Raw genomic sequence first — 19,923 nt, forward strand, 5'->3', positions numbered from 1 at the left:
TGAGAAGTTAGATCCACTTTTTGTGACACATATACTAAAACTAGTACTTTGTTTCCTGAAACATTTTTAGGCCATGGTTAATTGGGACCCAGTGGATCAGACTGTTCTAGCAAATGAACAGGTGGATGAAAATGGCTGTTCGTGGCGTTCAGGAGCAAAAGTGGAACAGAAGTACCTCAGACAGTGGTTTATCAAAACTACAGTTTATGCAAAGGTGAGAGTATGAGGTTTTTGGACCTCACCCCATAAAATCTTTCTTCAGGTCTTCATCAAGCTAGCAGGATAATGTTATGCATGCATGCGCGCAGACACTATTATTCCTATTTGTTTTCTCCTCCTCCTCTAAAGTAAGAGATCTAAATAACTGGTTTAGGATTCAGCAGTGGAAAAGTCAAAAATGGGAATGGTTTGTTTTCACCATTAGGTGCTATTTGTTTATATCCAGTTTTTATTTTTTTCTCATATATGGCCAATCAGGAAGATTAGGTTTGCCTTTCACACGTGCTTCTTATAGGTAAGGATCAGTGTTTTAAAATATATTTGAGTTGAGTAACCCTGTCAGAGTCTCTTCTCCCTTCACTTGTCATGTGAATCTTCAGCTAACAACAGGGACTGAATAATCATTAATTATATTTTTTAAATTCTTTTTCCTCCTTGAAGCTTCTACAAAATATTTGATCATTACCCATTTAATATAAACAATCAAGGCACATACTATAGGTAGATCATCTTTCTGTTTATCTACACTCCTCTTTTGAATCCACTTGCTTTCTCTGTGATACTGTTTCTCCCTTTTTTCTCCTAACTACTACTTTTGCTTAACCTCCAAGTATGTGCTTAAGTAACCCACCGCATAGCAATCATGCACAAAGGGTCAATGATGTGTTATGCAGTCACCTTGGATGTTGCATTAATCAAGTGTACCTTGTTTCTGCACAACGTTCTTTAGGCTTCCAGTATGTCAGGAGAGTTTTTTGGTTTGTTTTTAGAATTGGTTATTGTTACTGCACCTATATTCATTCATTTCTTAAAATAAAGAAAAAAAAATTGAACAAAAATGCTGTTTGCTCATATGGCACTTCACCAGTGATGACACATTTTCAAGCATAGAAAGAGTGACAATGCTTTAAATTTGTAGCAGGAACCCTTATTTGTTGACTATGCCGATACTATTTTAAGTAATCATGCCCATGTTCTCTCATTTTTCAAAACTATCGGTAAACTTTAGATACTGTCAGGTAACATTTATAGATTCCTTTTTTTAAAAAAAGTAAATTTTAATTAGCTTTTTTGTTTTGACAGATTTCTTTGGTAAAAGTATAATGGGCTTAACTGATGGCATTATTATTCAAACTGTTATCTGTGCATTTTAGAATCTTACACCAAAATATTTAGTTACTATGGTTACTCAGCTAGGACTGTATGCAGATTCATTGAAAAAGCTATCTGTTAGTTATTTCTGTATACAACTGTAAAATGGTATAGTTATTTTTTATGCACAGCCAGCTAAGTCTTCAAATCATGATATGTAAGGTTGGCCTTTGTTAGCCCTGCCCTCTCCTGAAGGGGTGCTATGAAAATTTCAATAACGTTTTGATATTTGGTTTTAAAAACTCATCACCAAAGAGCAGAAAATAGATACATTTCAAATGTTGCAAAACAGAAATAACTTCAAAATTTTTTTTTTTTCATGAATTCATATCCCTGTTTTTTGTCCAACTCTAGGGTAATATATTTATACTTATTTTAAAAGTGTGGAAATTGGCAGGAACCACAAAATCCTGCCACAGTTAAGTTTATAGCTAATGCTGAGAATTGATCTCTCTGAGTGCATGTTTTTTAAACAGATATTTAGAGGCACATCCTTCCTGTGGTATATAGGTTGAGTAGCTGGATAGTACATTATGAAGTTTTAGGCATAGCTTCCTACCCAACCCATGGATGGAGAAATGGTCAGTGAAGGGACCTACCAGCTCAGTTTCAGCTTTTCCCTTGGCTTGCCCTTACACCTAACAGTCCCTTTCTCAGCATTGTGTACGGAAACCCCTCAAAGAAGGATTCCAGCACACAGGAGTTTGTACCTTCTGGCCAGGGGTTAGGCATTCAGCTCTACCAACATCCACACTCTGTGGAATCATGGGAGTTCCACTGCTGTCCCTCCGTTTGCCTCTTTTTGAGGTAGAGAGCTAAGTGGGTGTCACTGTGAGTGTATTCATGGATGCATATGGTTTGTTAAAGTGCATAAATTACATCTCAGATATGAAGAAAAAGGCAACTGAGGAACTGTCTAATTTGAGTGAGGCAACAGAAGGAAATATTTCAGTGTTGTTAAATCCCATATTGATTTGCCTTTAGAATTAGAATTCTGTGCTCCATGGAAAACCTTTGATTGTGCTGTTAGTATCAAGGACAAAGGAAATCTTGAAAAATATCACAGATTTAAAAAGAAAATAATGCTTATTTCCTACTGTATGATTTTATTTGCCAGTATTTAGAACAGCATTTCATGCTGAAAAAAGTGAAATTTGTGAGTGATGAGCACAGGTGGGATTAATAATTAACACAAAATCCTTACAAGGAGAGAATGCTCAGATTAAAAGCAAATTCTGATTAACTTGTATTAATGGTTTGTTCTGCCATAGAAAAGTATTGCAGTATATAACTAGTCTTGTGTGTCCTGATTTCTTGTTTCTTGAATATTTTTCTTGTTTTATTTCTGTGGTACTGTGCAGAATGGTTGCCCCCTTACTCCACAATAAAATAAAACCAAATACTTGCCTTTTAGTGGAGAAGGGATCTTGACAGTATCTCAGCTAAAGTGCATAATGTAAGATAAAGGCTCAGTCGTGAGGAGAATAAAAAAGTTGCCTTTTAATCTTTAATTTTTCAGACTCTGGAATTTTCTGCTTCCCGCACTTAAGGTTCTGTCAGATTTACCATCCCTCTGGTTGAATGGGGTGGATACAAATCCCTTTGGAGCCCTTACTCTTGAGTCATGTAAAGCACTGTCTCCCGTACAGGGGCCCACAGCACTGTCTCCACAGCTCTCTTGGCACTTGTTAACGCAAGGAGTGAACCCATATCCCCCACACAGCAACACAGGAATTACTTGTAGGCATCCAGGCCAGGCAGTTCTTTCAGGCTTAATATAAATAAAGTATAGCATTAAATGCTACAACACTATAGATCTAAATTCCTACTATAATAGTAACTAAAGCAATGGACTTTCAGGATTAATTTTTTTAAATAGAAACAACTAATCTATTGCAGTGCTTGAAGTCGGATTTGTAGAATGAATATGACTGTTTTTTCCAGTTTTCTCCAAGTGGTACATTTGTGACTAAAGAATATGGGAAAAAATTCTCTTCAGTGACATAAAGAGAGAGAGAGCTGACTATTTTAGGAACTTAATTATCTTGTCTTTTATTTATCTCAGTTGTATCTGGTCAGGCAGCAGTGTTTATTGACAACCAGTTACAGAATATAGAAAGAGGCAAAAATTGCTGAGAATTGAGGCCCTTGCTAGTGAGATTTTGAAGCAGGTACAGTACCAATGTTATTTCTCCTTGTGTGTATATATATATTTTTTCAGAATACTTCACACTTGGGAAATAAGATTTAAGTGTGACCTATAGTAGTGTAGAAAGAAGCAATTGAAGGTAGAGGAATAAAATAATAAGAGATTGGGAAAAATAATTAAAAATCCAGTTCTGTAAGAAAAAAAAAGACGAGTTGGAAATACTTCAGTAGAGTATTAAATAGATGAAATATATGTAATGTTATCTTTATTTGCCACCATATTGTTGTGTGTTAAATTATAGCAAATGACTTTCTGTTGCACCATAATACTTGAATTATATTCAGTTACTGTATTGGGAGTATGGGTAAATATAGGTAAGAACTTAAATTTTGCCAGTTTAAATTTAACAGATCTTGAGTATACCCATGGCTTCCTACTAATGTGATTTCAAACCCAGCACTTTTCCCCACTATTTTGTGTTTAAGTGTAAGACATTTTTGTTTGTTAATAAATTGAATACTTTTGAAGTAAAATCATTTGCCCACTTCTTTGTGTTATCCTCTCTTATATTTGTGGAGCAGTTCAATCATCCAATTTCATAAGTGTCATCTGTAAGTAGAATAAAAAGTTTTGGTTTTACATCTTACATGTTAAGTTTTGATTTCCTCATAGGGTAGGAAATGTCTGTTTACTTCATTTACTGTCATTGAAGTATTGAAACTCTTTGTATCAGTAAGGATATGATATCAGGCATCCATCTGTCATAAAATTCATATTTCCCTAAAGTCAGATAGAGATTCAGTTTTCTTTATTTTAAAATCTGTCACCCCACTCCAGCCCATCCCTTTTAGTGCAACAGAGGAGGGATCTCTTCTTTGTTCGGAAACTATTGGGAAAATGTTTGTTTTAAGTCTCTGTACCCTGAATTTATTTGAATAGATTGCTATGTATAGGCTCTATTACCGTATAATTCTTGGCTAGACTACCAAAATTTGACCTGGCTTTACTTTGACTTTGTTTCTATTGAAGATTGTTATTCATGCCTTGCATTTCCCATGTCAATTATTACAATTCCTTCTTTTAGATCTGCTTAAAATTGGTACCTTTTAACCTTCAGAAAGTAACAGAGTGGTGCTACTCTCTTACTTGAAAGTGGGACCATCTCAAAGGATGATATTCTCACTGACCTTTAAATCTGCCCTTCTGACTTCCATAACCTTCCTTGGACTTGCACTATTCTAACGTTTTGATCTCATTTACTGTACTCCTCCTTCCTGGTGTTAGAGAGTTATTTTTCTTGTGGTGCTGTATCTGTATTGTAAATTTCCTTCCTTCTAGGCCAACCAAAGGGAGGGAGAGTTCCATCTAGAAAGAGAATCTGCTACTTATTTTCTTCAAGTTTCTCTTTTAAAAGCTTCTTCTTAAATGTGAAGATGGAGTTTATGTCCCTGACAGTTTTATCCTTCTCCATTTGGCAGATAGTATTTTCTGTTTTTCATTTGTTGCAGAAGTCAGTATGATAGCTGTTATGTTTATTTCTCTGTGTGCTAGACCTACTACTGTTGGTTGTTTCTCTAGTGTTAGCTAGTAGCTAGTTAACAAATTCTACGAAGCTCTTGGCTCCAGTGGGAACTGTACACTTATTTCTGAGGGCAGAAAATGGCTCCATGTTATTTAAGGAATCCCAACAAAATGGGAAGTGATTTTTTTTAAGTATCAGCAGTAAGAATAACAGAGTTAATGATATTTAAAGTTTAAAGAGATATTTTACAATCTACAGGAAATTCCACACTGGATTATATCAACCATAATATCAGGAAAGTTTCAGGTCTAAACAAGTTAGACAATTGCCTCTTTAAATTAAATTGTATAGCTTTAAATATATATTTAAAACACACAAATATATGTAATATATACATATTTGTGATTTTGTGTGTGTGTTGTGGTGGGGGGTGGGAAGATTACAAATGTATGAAACATGTTAATAAATTGATAGCATTTTAAGTGTTTCTGCATTCTGTCTCTGACTAGAGTTTCCAGGATCTTCTCTGCAGCTGGTTAGAGAGTCAAGTATGTAGTTTATTTGATCTCTTAGCTTTCTTATATATGTGTTAAATTAGCTTATTTACAAATCACAAGTATTTCTGAGAAAGATTTTAAAAATGTCTGCCAAATCATTCCCCTACCTTTCTAACCACTTTCCTCAAAAATATTCAGATCATGTCCACCCCTGGAAGATGCTCTCATATCTCAGTCACTTTTTCTGATCTGGTACTGATATTCTTTACTATTTCCTTTTTCTTCCCCAGCAAATGTAGATTTATTTCTGTCATTTTCTTGGTTATGAATGTGATCATTCTTTAATCTTTCCAGTTCTTTGGTACCTTACTTATGTTTGGGCTGGTCTGTATTACAAAGTAAGTCAATTTATCTACATTGCTCAGGGCTGTGAAAAATTTCACACCTGGTATGACGTAATTAAGCTGACCTGAGCCCCTGTGTAGACATTGCTAGATCAGTGGAAGAATTCTTCTGTCAACCTAGTTACTGCCTCTTGGAGAGGTGGATTTACTATAGCGATGGAAGAACCCCTTCTGTTGTTGTAATCAGTGTCTATTCAACAGCACTGCAGCAGCGCAACAGCAGCGTTTCTAGTGTAGACATACCCTGACTCCTGATTTGTATTTCTTTGTTCATTTTGTTAGTGTGTGTATTGCCAGAGTTCAGTTTAAACTTTTGTTACACCCTTATTTGTCTTAGGTCACTTAACCTTTCTCCTTGCGTCCATTCTGTTTGTCACTTTATCGCATTTGATTTTATTCAATTTTTTGTTTCAGACTTTGCTCTGCCAGTGGATGCCTTTATTTTCCCTGCTGTTTTTGGTGTCTAATCTAATTACAGAACTAGCTTTTGGCCACATTTATTTATATTTTCTCTATGGTTCCAAATTGTGTCTTCCCTGTTTGAAAACAAAGTGAGGGACCAGAATTTTCAAACGTGGATACCTGAAGTTCGACTCCTAAATCCATATTTCAGGCACCCAAATAAGTGTCTTGATTTTCAGTGGTGCGGAGCACCGTGCAGGCACACACTTATGTGAAGAATTTTCTGTGCTCACAAAGTGTATAAGGCTATGTATTCACTGCAGAGTTAACTCTAGTTATTTACACTCAAGTTAGTCTAGATTGAGTGAGAAGGTATGTCTCCACTGCAGTACAAGCCAGAGCTCAGACTTATGCTCAAGCTCTAACCCCCCTTTCGTCTACACACAAATATCTCAGACTCTGACTTAGACTCAGGGTCCTAGGACTCTGCAAGAGTGGAGGGTCCAAGCCCAAGTCAATGTGGGACCCAGGGTTTGAGCCCTAATGCTTTGCAGTGTAGTGTTCTATGTCGGGGGGCATCAGTGGTTATACTGAGTGTCATAGAATCATAGAATATCAGAGTTGGAAGGGACCTCAGGAGGTCATCTAGTCCAACCCCCTGCTCAAAGCAGGACCAGTCCCCAGTTTTTGCCCCAGATCCCTAAATGGCCCCCTCAAGGATTGAACTCACAACCCTGGGTTTAGCAGGTCAATGCTCAAACCACTAAGCTATCCCTCCCCCCCAAATGAGCAGCATCACCCACTTCAAGTCTACCATGTCTGTCGTCGTTCTCCTCCTCCTCTTCCTGCTGCTGCTGCATCATTAGTTCTGTCAAGTGCCTTTGGTGGGTCAGAAAATGCTGCCAAACTGACCAGCAGCATCACTTGGAAGCGCTGCCCACATCCTGAAACAGGAGCAAAAGCCCGAGCAAGAGAAATTTCTGAAATAGCGATACCTCCATATTGCTGGCTCCAGTAGCTGGGAGTACACAGACCAAAATGACAACTCATCAGGCTGTGTTAGCGGGCTGTCCAAATTTCCTGTAACATGCGGTGTGGACAGTCAAATTTTCCCACACTGCACCATGAACAAGGGGCTAAAGCAGCCACATTTCAGGAGGACATTGGGATGTCTGGGATACAGTAGTTTGGACTCAGATCTGTGTACTGCAGTGCGAACATTGGAGCCCCAGATTTGGGCTTGGGTTAAAAAACTCTTAACCTTTCGTTGGCAATCAGTGTAGATGCTCAAGCACAGGGTTCTCAAACCCAGGGTCTGCTGAGTTGAGTCCCACTAACCCGGAACTTACGTTGCAGTGTAGACATACCACAGAGTATGTTTATGCTGCAATAAAAACCCCACAGCACTGAGTCTCAGAGCTAGGTTAGATGACTTGGGCTCGCAGCCTGCAGGGCTATAAAACTGCAGTGTAGATGTTCGGGCTTGGGCTGAATCCCAGACTCTAAGACCCTGTGAGAGAGGAGGGTCTCAGAGCCCAGGCTTCAGCCTGAAACCTCTACACTGCAGTTGTATAGCCTGCAGCACGAGTCCTGCAAGCCCAAGTCAGCTGTGTTCATGCCGTGGGTCTTTTATTGCATTGTAGATGTACACACAGAGGCCATCCACACTGCAAAATAACACTCAGGCTGCACAGTGTGATTGGATTAGCTGCACAAAGTGATTATCATCTGAGGAATCGTGCTAACCTGATCTGTAGTTTATATTTTCTAATGGGCCAGCCAACACAAGTTAAATCTCTACCACACTCGGGTTGACTGTTTGTGTGCGTGGAATGGACATGAATTAGGGGCTATGTTAAAATTATAAAGAAAATCCTAATAGTCATGCAGTGGATTTTGAAGAGAACAGTATCTGTCTAGCCAGTCCTGTGTCTGTTGACCTACTTGCACACTCTTAAAATGTATTTATATATAATTATTTTAAAAGAAATTATCCACTCATTGGTTTGTACGCTGCATTCCTTGCATTGGGTTATAATATGTAAGCACTCAGTATTCACTGTAGATAGAGCCCAGTATTCTTTGGAACAGGACACTAAGCAAGGTAAATAGTCTTAACATGAACATTTAGAACAGTACATGGAACAGTAAAAGGAATTGCTGGTTTTATATTTCACTAAAGTTATTACATAACTTTTTTTAAAAGCAGCAGCAGCAGCTTGGCATTCTTATAGCTATAAATCAGCAGAAAAGGAAGTGGTTAGTTGAGGATGTAAAAGAAGGTTAATCTAATAAGGAATAATAATCCAAAACAGTATTTAGCTATGGAGTGTGGATGACGAAAATGTATTATATTGTGAATCATAGAGTGAATCATAGTAAAAACATCAGTAGCCAGCAACTAGCATTTGTAGCATGTTTTAAGTATATAATTTTTGACATTTTTAATATAATTAAAATATAATAATTGAAAAGAGCAAATTGTGTGTTCAGTAATTATATTCTGTGAAGTGGAGCCTAATTAGTGACATATAGTATGAATGATCCATGTTCCCTGGTAATTGTAAATTAACAAAATAATGAAAGGCTTTCATGTTTCATGTTGGAGCTGTGCAATTTAAGGATAAGTGATACAGCATATTGACTTCCTCTACTTAGAAATTAGCTACTGAACATTGTATCAACTGTCTTTCTGTCTGACTCATGCCTCCAGCTGTATTTCTGCCAAGGTAAAAGATTTGGACAGTACTGGAATACTCTTAGCAAAAATGTCAAATCTTATGAAGTATAGATTGAGATGGGGTTTCCATTATACCCCCCTTTGTTTAAAAATTTGTGTTTCTTTAATTAAAAAAACCTTTGCAAATTCTGTCGACAAAATGAGCAGATTTAACACAAAAAAGAAAAGGAGTACTTGTGGCACCTGAGAGACTAACCAATTTATTTGAGCATAAGCTTTCGTGAGCTACAGCTCACTTCATCGGATGCATCCGATGAAGTGAGCTGTAGCTCATGAAAGCTTATGCTCAAATAAATTGGTTAGTCTCTCAGGTGCCACAAGTACTCCTTTTCTTTTTGCGAATACAGACTAACACGGCTGCTACTCTGAGATTTAACACAATGCTTCCAACAGCAATCAGAATGTTGCCATGCTGTTTGTGTGCCTGAGCGCACACACTAAGAAAGCAATATGTCTATAACTGACTATATAAATGTACACAAACTGCATACGAGTTACATTAATGCAAACTGCTACATTATGGATGGGAAGAAAATAATGGATAATGTGGGAACCATCGCTGTGAATTTCTTCTTTGTTATGTGGGTAGAATCTTATCTGTAATATTGTATTAACATAACATTTTACATTTAATATACACCATTATTGTCGGTTAATATTATTTGTATTGCAATAGCAACCAGAGGTCCGTCCCATTCAGAATTGGGCCTGTTGTGTTAGGTAAAATATAAATAAAATTACAAAAATCTCATAAGGTGTGTAAAACTGAAGGACAGCGTCAATCTCATTGTTATAGTATGACAACTAGTTGAGTTTGAAAAATTTAGGATAAATAAATGTGACCTATCTGAATACAATTTCTAGGCTATTGGCTAGAGAACTAGTCCAAATATAGCATTCAGTCCTGCAAACACATATGCATATGAACAGTCCCGTTGTGCTCAACAGGACCAATCACATGCATGTTTTCAGGATCAGGACTACAATTAACACAGATTTAAAGTGGTATCTTTCCTTGTTTACTTTTTCTTCCTAATGTTCCTGTGTTCGCTGTTTAAGACTGCCATAAGGAAGCTATGTCTCAAACAATTGATTTCACCACTTTTATGGCCTTTGCCATGTTTCACTAGTTCGTGAAAGATATGAAATTGAGGGGAACTATAGTGCAAGAACACCTTGTTCATGTTTTTACTCCTGCAGCTCTACTGCTGTGCCTCTTTATAGAACTAAATTTGAAAGTGTTAATGTATGTGTTTTAATATAAGCTATAGTTCTTAACACCTCCTTTATATTGTGCCAGGCCATGCTTGATTCTTTGTCTGATCTCCCTGAGTGGTATGGTATAAAGGAAATGCAAGCAAACTGGATAGGTGATTGTGTTGGATGTTATCTTGACTTCATTTTAAAGGTGAGTCAGAAATTTGACCATCCCTTTCTTTGTGTGGATTATGCAAAATGACTGAAATGCATAATGGGATTTCTCTTAATATCTAGAAGACTTTTGAAAGTTAAGGATACTATTACATATTGTTTATGTGTGTGTTTATATAGATGTGTTTATTGAATGTAACACTTTGCATCATTTTTATTCTTACTGCACTATAACATTCAAAGTTCATTGAAGATTTCCTGCAGAAAGATTGTGGCAGACCTTAGTATTTTTGTAAGTGAACTTTTACTTAATAACCCAAATCTATGGCTGATCAGAATTCACAGTTCTAACCCAAAGCAAATTAAGATGTGAGATTACTTAAATATAACAGGTTTAATGGAAAGCTAATGTCATGAGACTACATTTAACCACTGGATGGAGTAAAAAAACAGATATGTAGGGTTAAGATAAAATAAAGAGGACAGGTATGTTGAGTTGTGTTTCTGAGGGTTCTGGTAATGATCATATCCGATTCATGAGTCACATTTTAAAAGCTCCTGTTGTTCATTGTACTGGAATTTATTCATGGGAGAAAGGTAGTATGCATCCGATGAAATGAGCTGTAGCTCACGAAAGCTTATGCTCAAATAAATTTGTTAGTCTCTAAGGTGCCACAAGTCCTCCTTTTTTTTTTTTTAGTAACATTTTAGTAGCTTCTCATTAGTATAAAAAGCAAGAAACTGAAATCCTTCACCAAAATTTGTTGTTTGAGTTCAGCAGTTTGGAACCCTGTAGCTGTTCAGTTCTGTCTGTGTGTCCTAGGGTCCACAAAGTCCACTGAAGAGTGCTGAGAAGTTATACATATCTAACTTTCATCTCCAGCCATTCCCAAGAAAAGCCAGCTGCATCAAGTATAAGTGTTTTTGCTAATGTGGTTGTTAGCTCTTGGGACAAAAACCATACGAAACTATTTTAATTCTTAGTAGGACTAAAGAAAAGCCAGTAGTATTTTGCAGCTGAGTCTTTAAAACTATTTTTGGTTAAATGCTTTAGGTACAGAAGCTTTCTTTGCTTAATATTTGTTTTTCTTGCTAACATTGAGTCCTGCCAACCCGCATGACCACAGAAACTTTTTAAAGCAACAGGGGTTGTTGAGGGTGCACATATATACCCCTCAAACCTGTAGATATCAGTAGAGCAACAGGGGTAAGAGATTTGTTTGTTTTTTCTTTTCTTCCACTGGCAATGGAAGAACTCCACTCTTCGGAAATCTGTGCTAAATTGAGCCTCTTTATATTGAAAGTACTATTTATTGTAAGTACTACGTTTAATGCAAACTAGATACTGAGGAACCTAAAGAAAAGTGCCGGATAAAATAGGTAGGTAGGTAAGGAGAACTTAAGAAAAGTACAGGTACACTTTGCCCTGTGCTCTGTTCACAGAAAAAAGAGAATATTTGACATCCTTTTGGAAAGATGCAAAAGTGAAATGACTCGATGATGATCAAGTGAGAGATTTTCAAAGGTACAAATGGTGTTAGGTACCTACCTCCCAATCACTTCAGTAAGAGTTAGGTGCCTAATTGCTATGACCTAACATTTCATAAATGACTAATGACTTTAGGTGTTTGTTTTAATTTCTGGGAGCCCAAATTGAAATACCTTAAAGGGGCTCTGCACTTCTGAAAAACAGGCTACCTTAGTTAGAGGCTTCTGTAAATGTATGCCTCGGTGTGCATATGAAAATCTCCTCTGAGGGCTCCATGTGCTAGAGCATTTACCTGGACCAAAATTCTGTAGCAATTCTGCAGTAGCTTCATTTAAATTTTAAAAAGGAGGTTTTTAATTAATAAAATATGAAAATAAATATCAGTACAGTGTCCCCAGTGTTAGTCACATATTACACTTAATTTATTTTGTATTTTGCCATCTTTTCCAGTTTTCATTATGTGTTGTAAGTACAAAAATCTGCATCATTTAACTTCATTGTAGAAATGTCAGTGGGGAGGCTGGAGATGGAAACAGTTTAAAATTCTGTTTAGATTTCAGATTCAGCACCTCATTTAGATGAATAATGGGGCAATTTCTGTCAGAACTATTGTCACAGGATGCCTGCAGACTCAGAAAAACAAGATTATCTTCATTACCATTAGGGGCATAGCCATAATTTTTCTTTGTTTTTTAAATGAAAGTTTAGCTTCTGGAGCACAAGGCTGTGGCAAGGAATAGATTTTCATGGTAAATTCTGTAGCCACGGAATACACCAGTCCCTAAATAATGCTTACTGTGCATAAAGTCGTTAGTCATTTCCTTATAATACATCAAAGTGATTTGCAAACATTAACTATGATGATCTCAGAATGGGTCTGATACAGTGCTAATTGAAGTGAATGGAAAGGCTTCCATTGACTTGTGTAGGCACTGGATAAGGCTAAATACCCAAAGAGGTTCTTAAGTATGATTATCCCTATTTTACAGATGGGGAAACAGAGGCACGAAGATTCTCTTTTCCAAGGCCACAGAGAGAGATGGTGTCTGAGTCAGGATTAGAGCTCTGGAGAGTTAGCCTCTAAGGCTGCCCTCAAATACACAGCTGGCTGTGATGTTGGGAGTTATCCTTGTGTATCTGATAGATTAACTGGGCCTTTAATGTGAATAGAAAGGAAGGCGTGGTATTGTATTAAGTTAGATAGACTATATAGGCCAAAGGTGTTAACATAACCCCAGTCCCTGTCCAACAATAAACCGTGTTAAACAAGGTCATGGGTTTGATACACAGAGACCTCGGCCAGCTTAGTACCACAGCAACCATTAAAAATCCTTATAACCTTTTATTAAAGATACAGAAAAGAAGGAAAAATAGCTAACACATTTGAAATCTAAAGTATTATGTATTAACAGTATGCCTTATTCCGGTTCCATTTAGCTAGAGAGTTTTTAGAAGGAAACACACCCTTGTTTGACAGTCTCTTAGATGGTATTAATAACTATCCTTTTGGGTAAAAGAGAAGTTAGTTGTGATATGCTAGAGTTGTTGCTTCTTCTGCTGCTACTGTTGAAGTCCAATCCCTTTCTTCCCAAGTGGTGTTTGGGACCCAGCTGGAGCCAGTAGAGGTCGCGATGTTGTCTGGGTCCCTTTCTCTTGCCCAGTCTGGTCAGGACATCTCAGGATTAGGGTAATGAAGGCCCGAGGTCCCAGGAGATCATGGGGATGGAAGCCATGAAGGTGAAGCTTGCTTCAGTAACCACCATTTCTGTTATTTCACGTTGTCGGTTCTTTCTATATTTTCTTTCCCCCTAAAGTCTGCTCCTTTTAGTAAGGAGTGATTGATGGAATAGCCCAGACCCACATTATTTTGCACACCATTAGGCCTAATATCAGATACAGCAGTTTTGGTGCACTAACTTCCAGCTCCACATCATATGTTTTTAACAAACATAATTTGAACAGTCTTTGGATTATATCAATATGTGTGTGACTTTCTGTTTTGACTAATTTTGTCTGTCTATCTGTTTCTCTTGCACTTGTTTATAACATTCTTTATTGAAAATAATTTGATCTACTTTCCATGGTTTATTCCTAATCAGGCAAAAGTTATAGACCAATTGTCACAGCAGAAGGAAAAGTAAAAAATGACCTTTTAATGGAGAAAATTAGCAATAAAACTGCTCTGAAATACTTTCTGCTCTTTATCAGGTTAATGGCCAAGAAACAGGAGAGAAGCTAGCTGCCTATACCTATACACCTGAAGCCATTTATGGAGCTTCCCACTTATATGTTCTACCTAATCATAGACTAGTGCATGGAAATAGTAGTCTGAGGGAAGTGTTGCAGAGTGAATTTATCCCAGGCAAAGGTGAGTTTTTGTGCAGATTTTATTTTATTCTGAAACTGTGATAGTTTTAGAGATTAATCTTAAAAAAAAAAAAAGAAAAAGAAAAAAGTGAGCATGAAAATTCCTGTTGAGGAGGAACAATTCCTTTTGATTCTTTGCACATGTCACCCTGACTTCAAGGACAGTGTGATGACAATAGCTGGAATATCAGTCTTAGTATTATAGTGGTTGTAAAACCTTTAAAGAAGTCAATTGGTTGCATGAAAATAGTGGAACATATTCCTGTTTCTGTTCTCGGCCTTTTCTCCCATAAAATGGTAGAAAGCTCCAGACTGTGGTTGTAGTTGCCCAGTGGAAAATTCTCCTGGTGGAGCGTTGCCTCTTCATTGGCATAAAGCTGGCAGAGTCAGCCACAGATACCTCCCCATTCTGCTCTACCCAATCTCTGGAATGTAGGGGGCATGTGGGAAAAGTTGGGAGTCTGGAGGGAGCATGGCTAAGATATGCTTTGTCACGCTGATCCTCAGCTGGCATAACATCCCAATGGAGTAAGTTAGAGCAGCCCCAAGGCTGGCCTTGACTTATTCTGGAGCTGGCACAGACTCTCCTCCGGGGTAAGAGAGTTGTAACTGACTTCCTAACAGACACTGAACTCACCTGGGCTAAGTAGAGGTATGGCCCATTATTTTGTTACTCATATCATTGTGAGTTTCCAAATGTAACAGGATGCCTTAAAGCAGATTAAGTAGAAAATATACATATTTTATTTCCACTTCATTCTGCTAATACTTAATATTTTTTCAACTTAATAAAAATACAACTACCTTGTGTACATGTGTTTATAATATAAGGTCAAATCCTCTGCTTTGCTCCTTTTATGCTGAGTGGAGCAGATAAGGGAGACCATCAGAGAACCAGTTGTATCTCCTTGCCTCTCTTCCTGATGTCTGGCTTGGGTATAGATTTAGGGCTACTCTAAATTGCCACAGCTCACAATAGTCCCTAAGGGGCCATCTGCCTGCTGTGGGTAGTTGGAGCACAGTGCATTTCAGCTACTCTTCCACACCTTAGAGACTAACAAATTTATTTGAGCATAAGCTTTTGTGAGCTACAGTTCACTTCATCGGATGCATTCAATGGAAAATACAGTGGGGAGATTTATATACACAGAGAACATGAAACAATGGGTGTTACCATACACACTGTAACGAGAGTGATCAGGTAAGGTGAGCTATTACCAGCAGGAGAGCGGCGGGAGGAAAACCTTTTGTACTGATGATCAAGGTGGGCCATTTCCAGCAGTTGACAAGAACGTCTGAGGAACAGCGGGGGGAGGCGGAATAAACATGGGGAAATAGTTTTACTTTGTGTAATGACCCATCCACTCCCAGTCTTTATTCAAGCCTAAGTTAATTTTATCCAGTTTGGAAATTAATTCCAATTCAGCAGTCTCTCGTTGGAGTCTGTTTTAGAAGGTTGTTTTTTTGTTTTTTTTTTTGAAGAATTGCCATTTTTAGGTCTGTAATCGAGTGACCAGAGAGCTTGAAGTGTTCTCCAACTGGTTTTTGGACTTCCTTCCTGGACACTACGGTGCTAATAAGCGATGGTCACATAAACACTACCCTATACCGGAAACCTACTGACCGCTATGCCTACCTACATGCCTCCAGCATTCATCCAGACCACACCACACAATCCATTGTCTACAGCCAAGCTCTACGATACAACCGCATTTGCTCCAACCCCTCAGACAGAGACAAACACCTACAAGATCTCTATCAAGCGTTCTTACAACTACAATACCCACCTGCTGAAGTGAAGAAACAGATTGACAGAGCCAGAAGAGTACCCAGAAGTTACCTACTACAAGACAGGCCCAACAAAGAAAATAACAGAACGCCACTAGCCATCACCTTCAGCCCCCAACAAAAACCTCTCCAACGCGTCATCAAAGATCTACAACCTATCCTGAAGGACGACCCATCACTCTCACAGATCTTGGGAGACAAGCCAATCCTTGTTTACAGACAGCCCCCAACCTGAAGCAAATACTCACCAGCAACTACACAACAAAAACACTAATCCAGGAACCTATCCTTGCAACAAAGCCCATTGCCAACTGTGTCCACATATCTATTCAGGGGACACCATCATAGGGCCTAATCACATCAGCTATCAGAGGCTAATCACATCACACTATCAGAGGCTTGTTCACCTGCATATCTACCAATGTGATATATGCCATCATGTGTCAGCAATGCCCCTCTGCCACGTACATTGGCCAAACTGGACAGTCTCTACGTAAAAGAATAAATGGACACAAATCAGATGTCAAGAATTATAACATTCAAAAACCAGTGGGAGAACACTTCAGTCTCTTTGGTCACTCGATTACAGACCTAAAAGTGGCAATTCTTCAACAAAAAAAACTTTGAAAACAGACTCCAATGAGAGATGGCTGAATTGGAATTAATTTGCAAACTGGATACAATTAACTTAGGCTTAAATAAAGACTGGGAGTGGATGGGTCATTACACAAAGTAAAACTATTTCCCCATGTTTATTCCACCCCTCCCCCCCCCGCTGTTCCTCAGACGTTCTTGTCAACTGCTGGAAATGGTCCACCTTGATTATCACGACAAAAGTCCCCCCCCCGACCCCACTCTCCTGCTGGTAATAGTTGTATGGTAACACCCATTGTTTCATGTTCTCTGTCTATATAAATCTCCCCACTGTATTTTCCACTGAATGCATCCGATGAAGTGAGCTGTAGCTCATGAAAGCTTATGCTCAAATAAATTTGTTAGTCTCCAAGGTGCCACAAGTCCTCTTTTTCTTTTTGCGGATACAGACTAACATGACTGCTCCACTGAAATCTTCCCCACCTGTGACATGCTCGCTGAACTGAATGCTGTAGGGACAGTGATATAGGGATTGGCTATGCCAGGTTTATAGCTATTGGAGACTTGCCCACATGGGGGATATCCCCAACAGGAAAGATGAGCCTGATTCCATCCCTTTTGCACCACTGTGCACAGGGACAGAGCTGACCATAGAATCTTGCTCAATGTCTTTAACATAACTGCATACTGCTTTTTCCACCTCTTTCAATGACAGAATACATGGCTTAGAGAATGAAGCAGCTGTTCAAGAATTATTTTTATCTTCATTGCTCTGCCTCATTAACTTCATACCCTCCAACTTCTGCAGGGAATGAGGAAGGAATCCTACAGAAAAAAAAAAGTGACATGTAATTAAAGAGAGTGCCATAATGTAAATGCACAGGGAGCAGATTTAAGGTACTTCCTGACTTGAATGGTTCATTTTTACAACCTTGATATTTTTCATATGGAATCAGAAGAAACTGGGGCCGGAAGGTATTGGTTATCTAGAGCCTTTTCCATGGGAGCCAGGAGAAACTGGAGCTGGGATATCAGAGGGATTCTGTTGTATTATTAAAAACTACTGTGCCTGTGAGACATGCATGTTAAGCTCTTATAACTCAGCTAAATCAAAACAGATTTTCATTGGCCCAGGGAAAGGCACAGCTGCATTCTAGGGATTATATCCTTGCCAATTTTTATATTCCTATGCCAGACGACTGGAGCACAAAAGCTGTGCAGTAAAGATCATGTGTTACTTTTTATAATGGCAAAAGTGTATTTTTTACACATTTCCTACACACAAATAGTTGAATCATTGTTGCTTCAAGTTGCCCAAAGGAATTCACCCTCCCACGAGACCAGATCTAGAAAATTTCAGCCAGAATGAAGTTTGAGAAAGTTATAAGCAATTGAAAAGAATCTTTAAAATGGAAACAGTTACACACCTTGTGACACACCCTCTGGGTACAATCTGGACTGTGGGACCACTGTGTCCCATTAATTCTCCTCCCTGGGCTGTCTCTCACAATGTGCTAATGACAAGCAGCAAAACCCCTCCAGGTGCTGTGATCACTCAGTCAACAACATGCAGGGACACACCCAGCTAAGGTGCATGAATGCTCTGTATGCCACTCATGAATTATACAGTGAGAGGCCCCAGCCAATTTCCCCAGACTTGCACCCGAGAAATGTACTGTTTTACACAGCCCAAGACCTCCCCTTGAACCGTGCAAGCTCATCAATTAGTTTGCCACTTCGTTAAAAGAAAGTGCACATGCACCAGCCTTTGCGACTTGGGGGCTAGGTAACCCCCATTGGGTACATGCCCTCTCTGAGGAGTCTCTGGGAGAGTGGATTCTTATTGATGGGCAATCAACACATGTCTGGCTGGTCCTGATGTAAATCTGTCATGTCAGTTGTTCTTTGTTGCCACTGAAAAGCTATTTGTGGGCATTTTCCACTTACCCCATATTTCAGTAACAAACACATAGCAATACTTCATCATTTCACATACAATGATAGTACATACAATCCAACAGGATAGTAATGTTCAACAGATTGAGACTTTTAAAATGATACCTCACAAGGCATACTGTGTACGAAACATATCATAATTATATCACAGTGGTCAATATGGGGGTTCCAGGGTGCTACCTTGAGGTAGAGTGCCACACGCCTCTACTATACTATAGCTATGCACTCATGCCATTTACTTATGTATTTGGGTATATCTATACATAGAGGAACTGGAGTAACGTCCTGGTCCTAGTGAAGTCAAAGGGATGTCACGGTGCTTCAAGCCACATGCCGATCCCTGGGCCTATTGGTAAACGACAAAAAGTCAATGCTAGTGCCAGCGCAGAGGATAGAGTTCATCGGAGCGGTTCTCGACCTGCTCCAGAACATTCCTGCTGCTGGAAAGGTTCCACGCGTTGGCAAACCTCATTGCAGAAGTCTCCGCCTTCCCTCTGACTACAACCAGGGTGTGTCTGTATCTGCTGGGTCACACGGCAGCGTGCACTTGCGTGGTCTGCCATGCCACGCTTAGGATGCGGCCCTTGCAACAATGGCTGGGTATGATCTATTCCCAGTTCCGAGACCCCCTGGAAAAGATCATTTCCATTCCCCAGGTGTTACTTACCTCACTGTGATGGTGGACCGACCTCAGGACAGTCCTGGAGGGGGTTCCATTCAACAACCCCCTTCACTCCATTGAGTTGGAGTTGGACACCTCGGACCTGGGCTGGGGTGTGCATCTCAGCGACCTCCAGACACAGGGGGATGTGATCCCCGGAGGAGGCGAAGTTGCACATAAACATCAAAGAGCTCCAAGCAGTCCAGCTGATGTGCAGTCTTCTTGCCCCACCTGTTGGGCAAGATGGTACGAGTCCTGATGGACAACACAGCCTCGATGTTCTACATCAACAGGCAAGGGGGAGCGCGCTTGTCAGCCCCCTGTCAGGAGGCACTCCGTCTATGGGACTTCTGCATCAGCCACGAAATCCACCTGGAAGCTTGTCTCCTTCCCGGTGTCAAGAATACACTGGCGGACCAGCTCAGCAAGGACTTCTCCTCTCACAAGTGGTTGCTCCACCCGGAGGTAGCCTGCATGATCTTCCAGAGGTGGGGAACTCCCCAAGTGGAAACAGGAAGTGCCATCTGTTCTGTTCTTGGCGAGGTCTGAGCAGGGGATCCCTCTCCGACTCCTTCCTCCTGTCATGGTCAAGGAGCCTGATGTACACATTTC

General features: G+C 39.3%; 1 protein-coding gene across 4 annotated transcripts in view; it reads left to right on the forward strand.

The window, feature by feature from the left end:
• Nucleotides 1-19,923, forward strand: part of LARS2 (leucyl-tRNA synthetase 2, mitochondrial) — a 110,533-nt gene that overhangs the window by 46,731 nt on the left and 43,879 nt on the right. For all 4 annotated transcript variants that reach the window (XM_078851730.1, XM_073333148.2, XM_073333149.2 and 1 more), the window contains 3 exons: nt 71-214; nt 10,386-10,493; nt 14,154-14,313. In XM_078851730.1, coding sequence (XP_078707856.1) covers nt 71-214; nt 10,386-10,493; nt 14,154-14,313 — 412 coding nt within the window. The remainder of the gene's footprint in view (nt 1-70; nt 215-10,385; nt 10,494-14,153; nt 14,314-19,923) is intronic.

This window comes from Lepidochelys kempii, chromosome 2 (assembly GCF_965140285.1).
Source record: "Lepidochelys kempii isolate rLepKem1 chromosome 2, rLepKem1.hap1, whole genome shotgun sequence".
Lineage (NCBI taxonomy): Eukaryota > Metazoa > Chordata > Testudines > Cheloniidae > Lepidochelys > Lepidochelys kempii.